Source organism: Platalea leucorodia, assembly GCF_965183815.1.
Source record: "Platalea leucorodia genome assembly, chromosome: 9".
Taxonomy (NCBI): Eukaryota; Metazoa; Chordata; class Aves; order Pelecaniformes; family Threskiornithidae; genus Platalea; species Platalea leucorodia.
The window spans coordinates 40,607,914-40,623,150 of NC_138831.1; the positions used below are offsets into that span (position 1 = coordinate 40,607,914).

At 38.3% G+C, this 15,237-nt stretch overlaps 1 protein-coding gene across 1 annotated transcript in view; it reads left to right on the forward strand.

Moving 5' to 3' along the window:
• Positions 1–15,237, forward strand: part of PDE8A (phosphodiesterase 8A) — a 129,532-nt gene that overhangs the window by 87,333 nt on the left and 26,962 nt on the right. The window contains exons 2-8 of the mRNA XM_082322563.1: positions 4,373–4,429; positions 6,888–7,078; positions 8,246–8,302; positions 10,644–10,701; positions 12,208–12,296; positions 12,532–12,610; positions 14,215–14,352. Coding sequence (XP_082178689.1) covers positions 4,373–4,429; positions 6,888–7,078; positions 8,246–8,302; positions 10,644–10,701; positions 12,208–12,296; positions 12,532–12,610; positions 14,215–14,352 — 669 coding nt within the window. The remainder of the gene's footprint in view (positions 1–4,372; positions 4,430–6,887; positions 7,079–8,245; positions 8,303–10,643; positions 10,702–12,207; positions 12,297–12,531; positions 12,611–14,214; positions 14,353–15,237) is intronic.

Below are 15,237 nucleotides of genomic sequence, written 5' to 3' on the forward strand. Positions count from 1 at the left end.
AAATCAGCCTCCGGAAGGAATGCGTTTGCCCCTCCATAGCAGCAGTATTGCCTGGGAGTTAATAGCCAAAGGACTTTTTGGGGGCTGACTCTGCCCTTTTAGGAGGTTTGCTCTCCTCTCCAATTGCTAATGGTAAGAGAGGCATTTTGGAGAAAGCCAAGATATGAGACCTCTAGCAAATAGGAGACCTGTGGGCTGCTTTGATGTGTCCCACATGCCAACCAGACAGTTTATCACCATAGGGAGCATGTGGATCAAGCTGGCTTTATTTCCACCCTTTATTCCTTTCCACATTTATTCGTTGAGCAAGTTAATTTAAAGTTTTTCTAGCTGTAGGAAGAAAAAAAAAAAGAACAAACAAACAACCCAGCAGCCATGAACAGACCATTCCTGTAGATTCTGTTCTGGTAAAATGTGAAGAATGACTCATAGCGAGAAGTACTTTACCAGGTTATATCAGGTCAGCATTGAGTTTGTTGTACTTTAATCAGATCAGTCACAGTTGTTTGGGTCTGTCTTTTTAAAGCTCATTTCAGTTGTTTTTATTTACCAAACATTCGCTTTTCTCTGGACATTGGAAACATGAAGTATTTCTATCAGCAATTTCAACGTTTGCAATTTAGCTGCTACAACATGCAGATCGTTTGTGGCGAGTGTTAAGCTGCAGGCAGCAGGCAGTAGAAGCCCTCCCCATTGACAACTATCATATGTGTGTCTAATGCCATTGCCTTGGGATGGATCTCACTTTGTGCCAGGGCCAGGCCTGGTTCGACAGGACAGAAAATACAGTGTTCAAATAAGAAAGGGAAATTTGGGGGAAAATAAGTGCTACCAGCAGTAGCTCAGCAGAATGTAAAATGGCTGCAATTGCTGTGTGTAAGCATTTAAAGTAGCCTGGAGTTGATTATCTGCTGTGTCTCTAAGCAGAGGGTGTAAACACTTGCTGCTGCAGTAACTGAGCTGCTGTCTGCAATTAAAGCTAACTAGTAGTTGCTGACCTGCAGCCTGCTATTACAGGCATCTCTCACTCCCCAGACCTAGAGGAACCCAGCTGCAGCAATTGTGGAAGTTGCACTAGCACAGATGAGCCAAAGAAGTTTGCATTTTCGAATTAGTTACTGTTGCAAACTGTTCTAGCATTTAGACGTCTTTCAGACCATGAGCCCTGGCACCAGCCTGCAGTCTTGGGATGGTTTAGGTATGGGCCTGCAATGAGAGCAGGCTATGCGGTCAGAAATCTGCAGCAGGACCCTTTCCTACCATCTGTTTGATTTGCTCCCTGGCTCCAAGTTACAGGCTGGCCTCTAAGGTTGTTTGGCCAAGAAAGCATTTTCAAAAGACTTGCGTTCATAGTCAGGGTGCTCAAAGTGTCCTGGACTCAGGTCTTGCCACAGTCACGTATGCTGTACTTACTCATGAAGTTTGCATCAGCGGCTCTTTGGCAAGGGACCCAGCTCTATCACGATCAATCCCAGGAACCTACAGCTAGTTCTACCTCTCTGTCTTCTCATACGCTTTCTTACAGGTTTGTGCCTGCCTGGAAGGCTGTCACATGCACAAGTCGTGTCTGTCAATCTGAAAATGTACTTGGGTCTTTGTTTTTCAAGTAGGAAAGAAACTTCAAGGAAGAAGTAGCAGAACTTGGGTTTGTGCAGTTACTGCACATGTGAGCTTTGGCTGGGTTTGGTTTTGTTATAAGCTTGCAGCATTAGAGGTATTTTTAAAGCTCATTTAGTTCACCGATAGTTGAGAGTTTCTGCTAATCCTTGCTGAAGCCTTGATTTTTGACACAGGACTTAATCAGCATGTTACTTCTCAGTGCTACCAGCAGCACACAAAAAGTTGAAATGATTAATCAAGTTATTTCAACAGATTTCAACAGGATTAAGAATTAACTGGAGTTCACCAAAATTTTCCAGCTGAGATGCAGACTGGAGTTTTTCTTATGCTCAGGACAGCAAGTTAACATGTAACAAGACAATTTATCTCATTTGGGCAGTCCTTGTAACTTAAGCTTAAATGGTGCATAGATGGGTATTTTCAGTGTAGAAATGGCCACAGGTTTCTGGCAGAAAAGTGTTTTTCAGGCTCAGTCCTTTAAATACTTTGATGACTATTCATTCAAAACCTTTTTAAAAGAAAGAAGCATCTGGAAAACAATAACTGGCAATACTGGGTTTATCTCATTTGTTAAAATTCCTCTTGGACTGGGACTGATTGTCCAAGGGTACGCTGGCCTGATAGATGGGGTTTTACGTACCCCCAAACACCAGTGAAGTTCAGCTCTGGATCTGAACCTCACAGCTCAGGCCCATCTCTTCGTGAAACTGAAAACACTTGCTGCTTTATGCTGGCAGCTGGAGTGTACAAAATAAATATTTCAAAATTTAATTTGAAGTGTGGTTATGGCAGAGAAGTGACTGTAAAAAGGCATCTCTTACTCAATAGATATGCTCCCTCTGCGTCCTTCAGGCATTTCTGCTGATCTTACTGACTCAGGACAAGTAGTTACTACTGTCGGTGCTGCAAAACCAGTAACACTGGGGCAAGAGCTGGATTCCCTCCTGCTACGTGCATTATCAGCAAAAGTATTTGCTATTTTCTAGTGCAGATTTTGAATAATTGGATGATGGGCCACAAGGGAGAATAAAGCAGCTTGATTTTTCCAACTGAAGAGAGATTTTTGGTCTCAAATTAGAAAAAATTGACTGGAGAGTATTTAAACTAAGCCAATCTGATCCAGAATGACTGAGAGTAAATGTGAAACCCCTCCATGTCACTTTAACATCAGCTTTTAGAGGCCCTCTTAAATAACACAGGCAAACACTGGTTCCTGGCTTGTTTTTGCAAGCACTATGTTGCCATTTTTCCTTGACTCATGTTTCTTGCTTATTTAATGTTGCAGTGATGATTTCCAAGTTGATAGATAAATAAAATCTCACATGAGAAACTCGAGGGCTAGGCAATGGAGCAGTAAGGTCATAGAAAGAATGGAGCATGTAATTCTAAAAGATTTTTCTGTGGGATGTGCTGATGATTCTTTAAAATTAATTAGTGGAAAAATTCTAGGCTGCAAAGCAATAAATCTGATCTTCAAGTGTGGTTTTACTTTGAAAAACAACAATGTAAAAATGCCACCTTTGTGCTCAACAGATCTTTTCTTTGTACATACGAATCCAAAGATGTCTTCTGTTTACTGCATTGCCAAAAAAATTTTTCTTCTGCCTTTTTGCTCCAGTTACCTTTGAAGAGTCTATGTAACTCCAAGGACCATTGGTTGGGCTCTGTTTCCTGTTTTGAATCAGGAGCTTTGTTATTCCTGCTTTTTAGTTTTCATTTCTGAGACAAGAGGTGAAAAATATTTAAGCACATGAAAGTGCAGATACTTGCCTCGTGGGAATTCCCAAAGAACCTAACCTGTGCAATCCTGTTAGAGTCTCCCTCTGTATTTATGTGTTTAGCTGCTTTAGAAAGTCCGTCCCATACCAATTGAAGAGTCATTCATGTTCAAGCTTGATTAATGATTAATCATATCAAAGAGAACCAGTTGTGATAAACAGCACTTCTGGTCATTGACCTCCATTGCTTGAAGTGACACATGAAAAGAAAGGATCCCAGCTCAGTTCTTGCATCCTAAGCTAAACTGTTTGCCTGTGTTACTTGAACGGAATCTAATGTGGGAATCGCTGGCGTGCAGAAAGCATGACATATGACAGTGTTTTTGCAGGATTTTTCAAAGCAAAGTTGCATGCTGAATACATGCATCGTCAAGTACAAATATCTGAGTTCTGAAACCTTCCCTGGAGGGGCTGGGCAGGAGGGAGGGAATGCAGCAAAACGCCCTTGGAGAACTGAAGTTAGTATGTTTTTGTAGCACTCTCGGGCACCTGTTAACATGTGAAATTCTAAGAGCAGAGTTACATATTTTTGCCTTTCTCCAGGAGATTTAATGCTTTTTTGGACTTTAAAAAAAGCAATTTTTAAACATTTCTATGTTTTGCAGAACAGCTGGAGTGATACAGAGGATACGGAAAAATAACAACCTGTCTACCAAACTTTCATGACAAATCCATTACTTTAAGTTTAAAATAACAATAAAAAATTACTTGAAGAACAGCTTGTTGATTTCTAACTGTGTTAATGCAGCTTAGCGTATAAATTTACAAAAGCAGAATAAGACCCTCATGAAGAAGCAGCCTCATAATGATAGCAATATATCTGTGAGACAGTGGTAAATAAGAAATGTCTTCTCTAACAGAATAAATAAGAAATAAATAAAGAAATAAATAAATAAGAAATGTCTTCTCTAATCTAATTTTTCTTCTTCCCTAGGTGTATATGTGTTAATAAGATCCCTTCTTATTTCTTCTAGGCACCAGTAACAGATGTGCAGTTTGGCCCTATGAGACTTCATCAAGATCAACTTCAGGTAATACAACAGTTCAAACTGAAGTCTTAATTTCTAAAACATCACAGATGTTAGCTTAAAATTTATGACTGGAATTTTTTGAGTATAGAGATCTTCACAGAGCATTTTTGTCAAGTGACAATGTACACCTAACAGATTTTTATCATGACATTCTATGTGATAGCCTAAAAATCCTGCCTAACTCTTTTCTCCAAACATCTCTCAGCTCATAAAAATAGAGCTATCTGTAGTTCTTTCTGCTATGAGTTAGCTCATAGTCAATTTAGTGTCTGCCTTGTTTTGTATTTTACTGGTAGTCAATTCTTAATCAAAATCTCATCAAAATGATACTAAGCCAAATGTTCTGTCAAGGTCTGTTACACCAGCATTATTACTAGCATCAACCAAACTTGCAATATCATCACAAAAGATATGAAGTGAGCTTGACAAAGTGTGGTTTTTTGTTATTCATTGTTGACCGGCATTAATTCATCCTCGTTTATCTCTTTATTAATAAAGTTCGTATGTCAGTTGTCCCCTTATTTTGTCTGGCATGGCTGTGAGGTTTGCAGATATATGACTGCTTTGGACTTCCACTGAAAATTCTCCTGTATCCCAAGGCATACTGAACCATTAATAATCCAAGATGTTCCTCAGTCAGTAATTACAAAACTCCTGAGTGAAAGTAATCTGGACCTGAGAATTTGAAAATGTCTGTCTTCAAGAACTGCAGTTCAACCTCTTCCTGAGCTATTGTCAGAACAGACAGGAATATCATCAAACATAAGATTTAGGACAGCCTCATCCAGGTGTTCCCCAAGTATAAATCAGAAACATTCCTCAAATATTTCTGCTTCCTTTATTGTTATTAATGATTGTATCGCTTTTGTCCAGTCACAGGCCACTCTAAAATTCTACCAATTTATCCTGGTAATATAGCTGGCAGGTGTGAGGGAAGAAGAAGTTAGACAACATCACATTTGTGCCAGAGTCAATCATACAACTCAGATCTGCTTACTTTCTGTGCTATTGCTGAAAACCATTCTTCCACTCTTAAAGAGTGTATAAATTAACTTCACTAAATATAGCCCAAACTATGACATGTTTTTGCAAACAGTTTTGCAGGTTGCTATAAAAGGAATCTGAACTAAGTGAGTACAAAGTCCTTCATTCTTACGAAAATATGCAGTGCATGGAAATGTTAAGATTTACTGGTAGACATTCCACCAACCTGGCCCAAAGTGTAACCAGCACTGGAATTCCTAAAACCACTCAGAAGATAAACGGCAGTGGGATGAGTGCAAGTTACACATGCTCCACATTATTGTCTGAACAAAGCATATATCTAAGTGTGGTTTGATTAAATTACTGAAAGATTGGTGTCTTGGGACAATGGACCAAATGCTGGTTTAGTTTTCCATCTCTCCCAAAAGGCTGCATATACTGCGTCATCCACAAAATCAACACTAGCATAGATCTATAGTCTGCCATTCTGTGTATTCTTTCAGGCAAAAGAAGTTTTCTTCTACAAAATACTATCTTGATGCAAAGCACAATCACATCAATGAGTCTTCCTTAGCGGACTTTATGTTTATCTTCTGTACCATATTCAATCCTGGAATTTGAAATACGTTTTAGAAGGAATTGGGCCTTATCATACTTAGAGTATGTAGGCGTTGTATTGATTTTAAAAAGGCTCAGGGAGATTAATGTTATTGGCAATTACACAGCAAGTTAGGACAGAGCAAATACTGGCTCATAGATCTGACTTCCAGTTCTGGATTTCAACCACGGTAATCTCCTTCTATGGTATACATCTCATGGCAAGCTTTGCATAGGAGTCACATGGGGATGTAGCCCAGAGGTACTGCTTATGATTTCAGTCTTGCATGAATTCATCTTGACCAGCTTGTCTATAGTTTCCAGAAACCCCACAGAGTGGGTTGCATCCAGTACTTTGGGGAACTAGAATGAGATGAAAAGGAAAGCACATTTTCATCATGCCATTGAAGCACCGTTAAATATTAATTCAGATGAGGTGAACCGTGGCTTTTTTTTTTTCTGGCATATGATCCTGGCGAGAAAAATAAAGCCCAGGAAAACAGTTGTATGTGAGACAATTTCAGTGAAGAAAAGTAGACTTGCTCTTATTTCATGTACACTGTCTTGAAACGTAGGCATCTAGTCTCAACTGATTGCCTAAGCTCTCTTTGTACCTAATGACGAGAGAGCCGCTTCCCTAACTTGTTCTTCCCGTGTGGATATAAATGGCTCTGGCAGACTATTTTATCCACTTGAAACACCTGTCTCTACAGACAATTATAAAAAGCAATAGTCTGTAGAGAGCAATTCTATTAAAAACAATGGATTAAGCCTTGGAAGTGGCTTTAAAAAACATATTAAGAACAGGCAAAAGTCACAGAATCTACTGTATATGTAAGAACTGTTTGTAATGATTCGCTATCTGTCTTTAACCCAGGTACTTTTAGTGTTTGCCAAAGAAGATAACCAGAGTAACGGGTTCTGTTGGGCATGTGAGAAAGCTGGATTTCGATGTAATATTGCCAGGACACCTGAGTCGGCACTAGAATGTTTTCTTGATAAACACCATGACATTATCATTATTGACCATAGACATTCCAGATACTTTGATGCAGAAGCATTATGCAGGTAAGCACCATTTCAGTGTAATTAATGCTTAATTATATAGTTAACACATCATCAAAGTTTTTTTGCTTTTATATGACCCTTTCAAAAAATCTATCGAAGGTTAATATTTTTTTGGACAGATGTCCACCGGCAGCATCAAATCATGTTACCTCAGTGCTTTACATCTGATAGCTGCAGCATTTTTGGTTGTGTGCTAGGATATCTGAAGCTCAATCTGTCTTGGAGCCACAGTATACATATTTCTTTCCATAGTGAACTGGTTTTTTTTCAAATACCTGGTTCCTTGTTTGCACATTAAATTAACTCCAAAGATCGCATGTGCCACCAAGCAATGTAATGAATACATTCACTTCAGGAGCGTTCTGAATTTTTTTAAATGTCACTTGCTGTTGAGTAACTCCAGATGCAAATAGGCAATGTTTTGTGTGCACGTTTCCATACCTACAACATTTGTAAATCTGTTATGAAGAGCGAAGTTGCAAACTGATTCCAAAAATACTTCACAAACTGCTGTAAAGTATGAAAAAAGGGGAAAAGGATTTGCCTTTCGGAGTCTCTCCACAGAGACTTGACAGGCAGTGGTGCCTTGCTTCAGTGACTTTCCAGTGAAATACCCCTTGGGAATGCGTCTAGACTAAGTAACAGTCTGTGGGGTGGGGGTGGCGGGGTCAGATTATTATGTACCCGGGTGAGCGGGGTGGGTTCAGGGCACTGGGACAAAGGCTCTTCTCCTTGCTAAACTAAAGTAACTAGATAAGATCTTTGTCAGGCAAACACTAGGTATCAGCGCTGTTCCCCTTCTTACATTTTTTACCATTCTGTCCCAGAATAAAGTAAAATACTCCTTAAATGAGTGACGCCGAGTCCTTCAAACAAGTCTGTTATGTGCAGTTTCAGAGGGGAGAATTTTTGCTCTTCCCCACTGAGAGTATTTGAGGTTTAGATTAATCTACATTCTCTATGTCTTTTTCTCATGGAGTCTCAGATATTGTTAAACTTATTCTTCTTTCTTAGTGGTCCAGCAGGCTCGGGATTTGATTTTCGTTTTGCTGTTAAACCATTTAAAAGAGACATTTTAAGAAAAGCACTGTGTGAAGATTCTCTAAAGTTATGTTTTCTGAAATGGGAAGTTAAAAAAATGGTAAATGATTTGCTTTTTATTTGAAGGTCTATCAGAACAACGAAACCCTCAGAAAATACAGTCATTATTGGTGTAGTACGAAGGTAAATACTCATATCTTTACTTCCACATGTGATCAACAAAATGTAAATCTTATCATTGTAAAAGTAAATACTACATTAAAAAACTTGAATTAGAACTTCTTACTGTGCTAGTGATAGTGTGTTATACCATATAGAGTTTTCACCATCCTTGACCACAGGATTGGGACAGGATTTCTGATTTCTAGTTTTTACTAAAGAGGTCTCACATAGGGTTTTCTTTTGGCTTTGGTTTTGGTTTGTTTTTTCCCCTCTCCTGATCACTGCAGGCTTTAGGAGTATGTTTCAAACAACCTCTGCAACATCATGTACAGAACTGTGGAACTGCCTCATAGATCTGTATTTTGGTATTAATAAAAATAACAGTTTGAACCTTTCTTGATCTGTCTTTCAGTCTGATTAATCTCAGCACAAACAGGAGATCTGTCGAGTTACAAAAAAGATACAGAACAATTTGATTACTAGAAAGTAGCATCTGACCATAGAAGTTTTAAAAGTAAAATAGACTATATTATGACGTCTCAGTAAAGCAGTGCATATGTTTTTTTCTTCCTCCTCCCTCTGAAAACATTATTTATATATCATAAAATAATGTAAAAGTAACAAAAATGCAATATATTTAATCTGAAATGAAATAAATGGAAGATAATTTCCCCAAAGTACAATTTTGGGAACGTCCATTTCTTTAGAAAACATTTATTCTGAAAACCAATTCTGAGATGTTGAAATTTCCCATTAAAAATCCTATTTTCCACCACCATCTCTAGCAAACAAAAGACCCTAATTAAACATCTCAGGGGATTCCGTTGTGAATATCCTCTTCAATGTTTTTATGTCAGGAAGTCTTCTGACTATGGTAACCATTGCTTCTACAGTCAGAATTGTCTCTCATCAGACTAACACAAAAGAAAAGAGAAAAAAAGGAGCAAAAGAGCAAACAGTAACTCAAGAGCTGCTTCGTGTACATCAGAGAGAAAGACACCTGTGGTTCTGTGGGCCAGCAGTTCCTTTCAAAAGTGAGGAGAGCTTGGAGCCTGGGCTTGCTGACTCACAATTAGGAAGTTGCTCAAAAGGGGTTTTTCCCTGCAATCCATCTGTGTCTTTTCAAAATGTTCGCATTGTGTGTTGGGACAAGATAATAGCCCCCTGCGGTGGCAATATCTCAGAAGCTTGAGTTCTCAAACTTTTCAGATGTGTCTAGTATCCCTGTCTACTGAAAGCTTCAGGAGTGAGTTTGCCTTCCTCTGGGACTGAGTTGACTGTGTCAAGTTCCCATGGGCTAAACACAAGCGTTCTCGAGTTGCCATTTAGAATTTCACAGACAGAGAACTTTCACACATTTCCTTTCCTGCTGCAAGAAGCGTATTTGTGAAAAAGCCTGACATTTAGCCAATAGCATATGGAGGGTCTTCTCCTTCGTTTTCCTGCAGTTCAGTTTCTTGGTTTTTCCTTTTTTTTCTCCCTGCAGAATGCCTGTCCTCTTTCTTTGTGCTTCTGGGAGGCAGCATTATCAGATAGCTGGCATGAGGAATGGGGAGATTTTTCTGACAGCTGCCCTTCTCTCTCTGCTTAATCTTGGGCAAACTTTGTACTTTAGGAGGCATCATTCTCTTCACGCATAAGAAACAAGTGCACGGAAAACAAAAAGAAGACATGCCCTAAGATCCAAAATTTCACACAAAAATAAAAGCTATTGTGCCATCTGCTAAACCTGACCAGCTTCCATCTGCTCATTTACAGAAACTTAACATAATGGCCTTTCTTCCAGATTCCAGCCATACATTCACATATGTTGGAGTGTCTTTTAACAGTTAATATAGCCAAGTTTTTCAAAATTATTCAGATATCTCATTTTAGGCGTATGTCATCCCCAAGTGACCTATTAGAAGGCACTGGCTAGGCAACACTAGAAAATCCATTCTCATTCAGGCATCTTGAGTTGCCCACCTAAGATTTGGTACACTTAGATAACAAGTAATTTCTTAAAACTTTGGCCATGTAGGCTTTCAAGTGCATCTTTGACTAAGGACAGCATAAGCAACAAAGAATCCAGTGCAAAGAAAGAAGCAATAGCCCAACAATCTAGCTAATTAATTTGTTTTCTTGAAGCATTAGTTTTTTGTGAAGTATGCAGCTCATTACATGCAAAAAGGAAAAGAACATTTTGGCTTATCTATGCCAAAGATGAAAGCTTATAAAAACCACAAAAATATGTTTTATTCATAGATCCTGTAAGGAGCTAGCCATATTAGCCTTTAGTGTGACATCTGGGGTACAGGTATGTCAATGGCTTGTGAAACTGATTACAGAAATAACCTCTGACTTCATCATCCTTCTTTAAAAGGCATGCTGATCGTGAAGAGTCATCAATATTGCCCCTGATCTCTGCTGGCTTCACAAGGGTATGTATGTATTATACTCCACTAGATTGCTCTGACGTTTCAAAATTGTCATGCAAGAAACTATCCAGAAGTTGAGCTGTCAGTGACCGTTTGTGTCTGTAATCCAACCTGTAAAGCTTGATCATCCTGCTCATTCTTTTATATATCCCAATTCTGAACTGCCATACACAGTAGAATTAGAATAATGCTGACTAAGTAGGTGGACATTCTTGGGAATATAAGAAGTGGTGCTGAGACTTTTCTACTTTATACATTTATTTCAGAGTAAGTATATGATGCTCTGCTTGAAAAGTTGACATTGACAAAACTGACTAGTGACTGTAGCAGAGCCAGAGAGCAGCTTGCAATGAACAGCAGAATGTGCTGTGGGAAATCTCTTCTATCAGATGACAATTCACATCTGTAAACAGGCTTCAGACACTGTCAAGTGCTATTACCTATTGTTTGGAGGCCCCTGAAAAGTATTACATTGAATCTGTTCCTTGGCAACTGTTCCAATTAAGCAGGAAAGGTGCTTATTAGTGCGTCAGTTAAGTGGATTCCTCATTGCATTAAGCTGACAATGGAACAAAAATGTGCATGATTTACAGTGTGATTCAGAGTATTTGGTTGCATGCTCACCAGATTTTTTGCGATCCCATCACAATCCATTTGCACCTATTTGCTTATTTGTAGTAAGGTCCTAATACAGGAAATGCTAGAGCCTGAAAATAACTGTACTTACATGTACAGAGTCATTCCAGTGGGCACGTAAGTAATCCGACACAGGTTCTGAATTATTTATGGATCAGAGCCTTGGAGTCGGGGCTAATGGCAAAGTGTAGAAAATTTTGTTTAGCAGCCTTGATTTGGTGGCTTATCTTTGAGAATCTGTCCTCCCTCCCAAACTATCAATGTCCGTGGCAGTTTAGCACAAACAAAGGTTTAACATTCAGGCTCTCATCTGGTAAATATGAGATGTTTTAAAAAAACATGAAAGATACTGAGGTCATTGCAGTACAAGCCCCAAAATGAATAATTGTATCTAATGGCAGGTATATTTGTCAGGAAGTTTTGCCTTCTTCTATGTATACAATTTGGGGTTTTAGCAATTGGAAACTCATAATAATCTCAAATTTTGATGACTTGAGACACAACATAATGTTTTCACTGTTTTTTTAAATAAGTAGCATGAAAGCATATAACTTCATTAAAAGTATACTATTTTATAGATAGTGCTGATATATATCTATTTATATATCTATATAGATCGTGCTGACAATCACAGAGAATAAACAAAATGGTTGAACCTCATTGCCATGAGGATCTGTCACCTTTTCAAAATGCAGTAACCTGAAGAATTTTACTAGTCCCAAAGAATAATCTTCTCATGTTGCTTCTGTTACATGTCCATTTTTGGCATATCTGCTCCTTCTTAGTTCTTTATCAAGCAAAAGAAAACAGAGCTTCATACCCTTGAGTACGGAAATGTGTATTAATGAAATATTTCTAACCTTTTATTTGCAGAGATATGTAGAAAATTCTAATATAATGGCCTGTTACAATGAGTTGATTCAGCTGGAATTTGGAGAGGTGCAGGCACAATTCAAACTAAGGTAATTTTACCAAAAACATTATCAACAAAAAAAAAGCCAATTCAGCCACATCCTTAAAAGAGTATTTATTTTACTGTACTGTAGTTAATTATAGAATGTCAGTTAGCTGAAGAAAATATGTTAATCATTAAAGTACAACTTTATTCAGTATGGAGTTGCAATACTGTGTTGTCATATACAATAAGAATTACGTGGATTAAATTTAATCAGATGCCTTTTTTTTTTTTTCCTCCAGGGCATGTAATTCATTATTTACAGCATTAGAGAAAAGTCAAGAAGCCATTGAGATCACAAGTGAAGACCACGTAATACAGGTTTGTTCCACTTATTTTTATAAGTACAGAAAATTGCTCTGTGGACTGACTGTATTTTATTTCACCATGATTACATTTACTCTTTCTTACAGTACAAGAATCTAACCTAACTTAATAGTTCTAAAAAGATTGGAGTGAGTTTAGCTGTAGAGTAGAATTTTCTCCATTTAAAATACCTTGCACAAATCAAGTCAATTTTAAGGGATATTGTTGTTTCTGAATGAATAAGGATTTACTCTCTTGTTTTTATTTTTGTAATGATTCTTTTATATCATAAATGGATGCAGCCACTGGCTTGTATGCATTCTTTTCCAAAAATATTATATGTTAATTTGATGCTATTGAAAAACAAATCTAATTGATGTTCTATTTAAATTAAGGTAGAACACTTTTTTTTTTTTTTTGCTTAAATGTGATACTGTTTGATGCATCAGAATTCTTGGGCCAACTGTTTTTGAATGTAATCCTGTCTTAAAAATTTCTTTAAAAAAGGGAAAAGAAATTGTGCTTAGGTTTGCAGTCCTGAAAAACATCATCTTTATAAGGGAGTTAGTTCCATCCCAAGCTATGAAGGCTGTGAGGAGTGATTCTATTATCAGTAAAGAGCTTGAGTCTAAGCCTCTGGGAATTATAACATGCACATAAATTGTACCCTCTTGACCCAAATCTTGACAATGGCAATTTTATTGAAGGATGTGCCTTCTTCATCTCTTTTACAAAAATAACAGAACACATCCTGGAGTTGTTTTAAATATGTTTTTTCAGACCAAATTTTGTCCATCTGCTGACAGCCCCAGAATATGAGAGACCCAACACATGCAAGAGTCCTGGAGCTCCAGCAGGCAGGGCTTTCTCACATGGCGGGGGGGAAGCTTTTGGAAGGAACCTTTAGAGGGGAACCTTTAGGAGCAGAGGGCATCCAGTGGCACCCTTTTCATTTTTCTCATATTGAAACATGTGAGGCATTCAGATGCTGTTATGACAGGTCCTGTGTCTGTAACTCAGCTAGCGAGGGTCATGAAGGTGTGGTCTTAGTTTTATTGGGCAAGGGCCACAGAATTGCAACGAAATGCAACATTCAGTTCAGGGAGAAAGTTGCTTTATTAGATTCCACTTCTTCTGGTCTCCTTGGCTGAGCTTTGCCTGGACAGGGGAATAGTGATGGTTGGCCCTTACACACAGTAAGATGATGAATTTGTCAGTAGATAAGGTTAATATTCCTATGGTATCCCACCATCTAATTTGTGATTTTTAGGAACACTGAGTGAGGTAGGTTTGAGGTTTATAGGTTTGAGAACTGACAGAGCTCATTTTTCAAGAATTTATGTTGTCTACCTAAACTCTGTGGATGTGTAATACTCAGCTGTTTCCATAATTTCCCCCTCTTTGCTCACATGCACACACTCTGCACAGCTCTTCTAGCATGGACGTTCCCATTTTGATTCACAAAGAAAAAAATGTAGGCATCTCTCTCAGGAGCAGTACATACAGAAATTTATTTCAGGCTGGGAAAGAGATCCCTTGGTTTAGCAAATAGGAAAAAAGGGATTCTGTTGTGCTTTAAGTATTCTATTGAATGGGTTTTGTTTGTTTTTATTTCACAGTACGTCAATCCTGCTTTTGAAACAGTGATGGGCTATCAAATAGGTGAACTAATAGGAAAGGAATTAACAGAAGTGCCTATAAATGAAAAAAAAGCTGATTTCCTAGAAACTATTAATTCCTGCATAAAGATAGGAAAGGTGAGTAATGGCATTGTATCACTTATCATTTGCTCCCTGTAAAAGTTATTGTCCAGGGATGACACATGATGTAACTTGCAGCTTCACAGATACGTAGCATTTGCAGCTTTCTTACTCAAACAAGAAGAGGAAGTAAAAAATGCTCATTTTTTAAGGGCTTCTTTGTCTTTTCTTGCTTGGAAGAGGTACGTGTTTTATGAAAATAAGTGAGTTGCAGTGTTTCTTGCTTGCTTTACATTCTTTCTGTATGTAGCAAAAGGTGTGGGAATACCAAAGAGAAATGGGATGGATGCACATCTTATCCAGCGTGATGTGAATGAGAAAAGAACCATGTTGAAGTATTTCAGCATGAAATGTGGAAGCTGATTTGCAAGTTCAGAATGTAAAAATACCAGAAGAGACATTTGCAATATCACTTGAGAGTGACAGGCAGTGTCAGCTGCCAGCTGCCAATATTTTTTATTCTCTAACGATATGGGAGCTGTCTAATGGATTTCCATTAGAAATGTTTGTTGCACCAAGAAAGTGCATGAGAAAGTGCAGCTGGCTTCAAGGGAGGTCATTACAGAGAGACATTACTGTTTGCCTGGTAGCTCCATGATGTTCCTTCGGGACTGTTGTGGCTGTAGTGTGAGGATCCATCTAGGAGCTTTCATTTGCATTTTGACATTGAGGTGTAAATGCTTCTGATGTCATTGAACATGTCATAGTACCTTGTAGGAAGAAGATCATGGAGGTTACACAAAAGGATTTGGGAATTGGTGTGTTTGTAGATGCGTCATGGCCCATGCTCAGACCTGAGTCAGGATAGCTAGTTGGGTCATACTGATGGTCCGCGGGGAAGCAGCATGTTATTGACACAGAGCGGGGAGACGCTAAAATGAA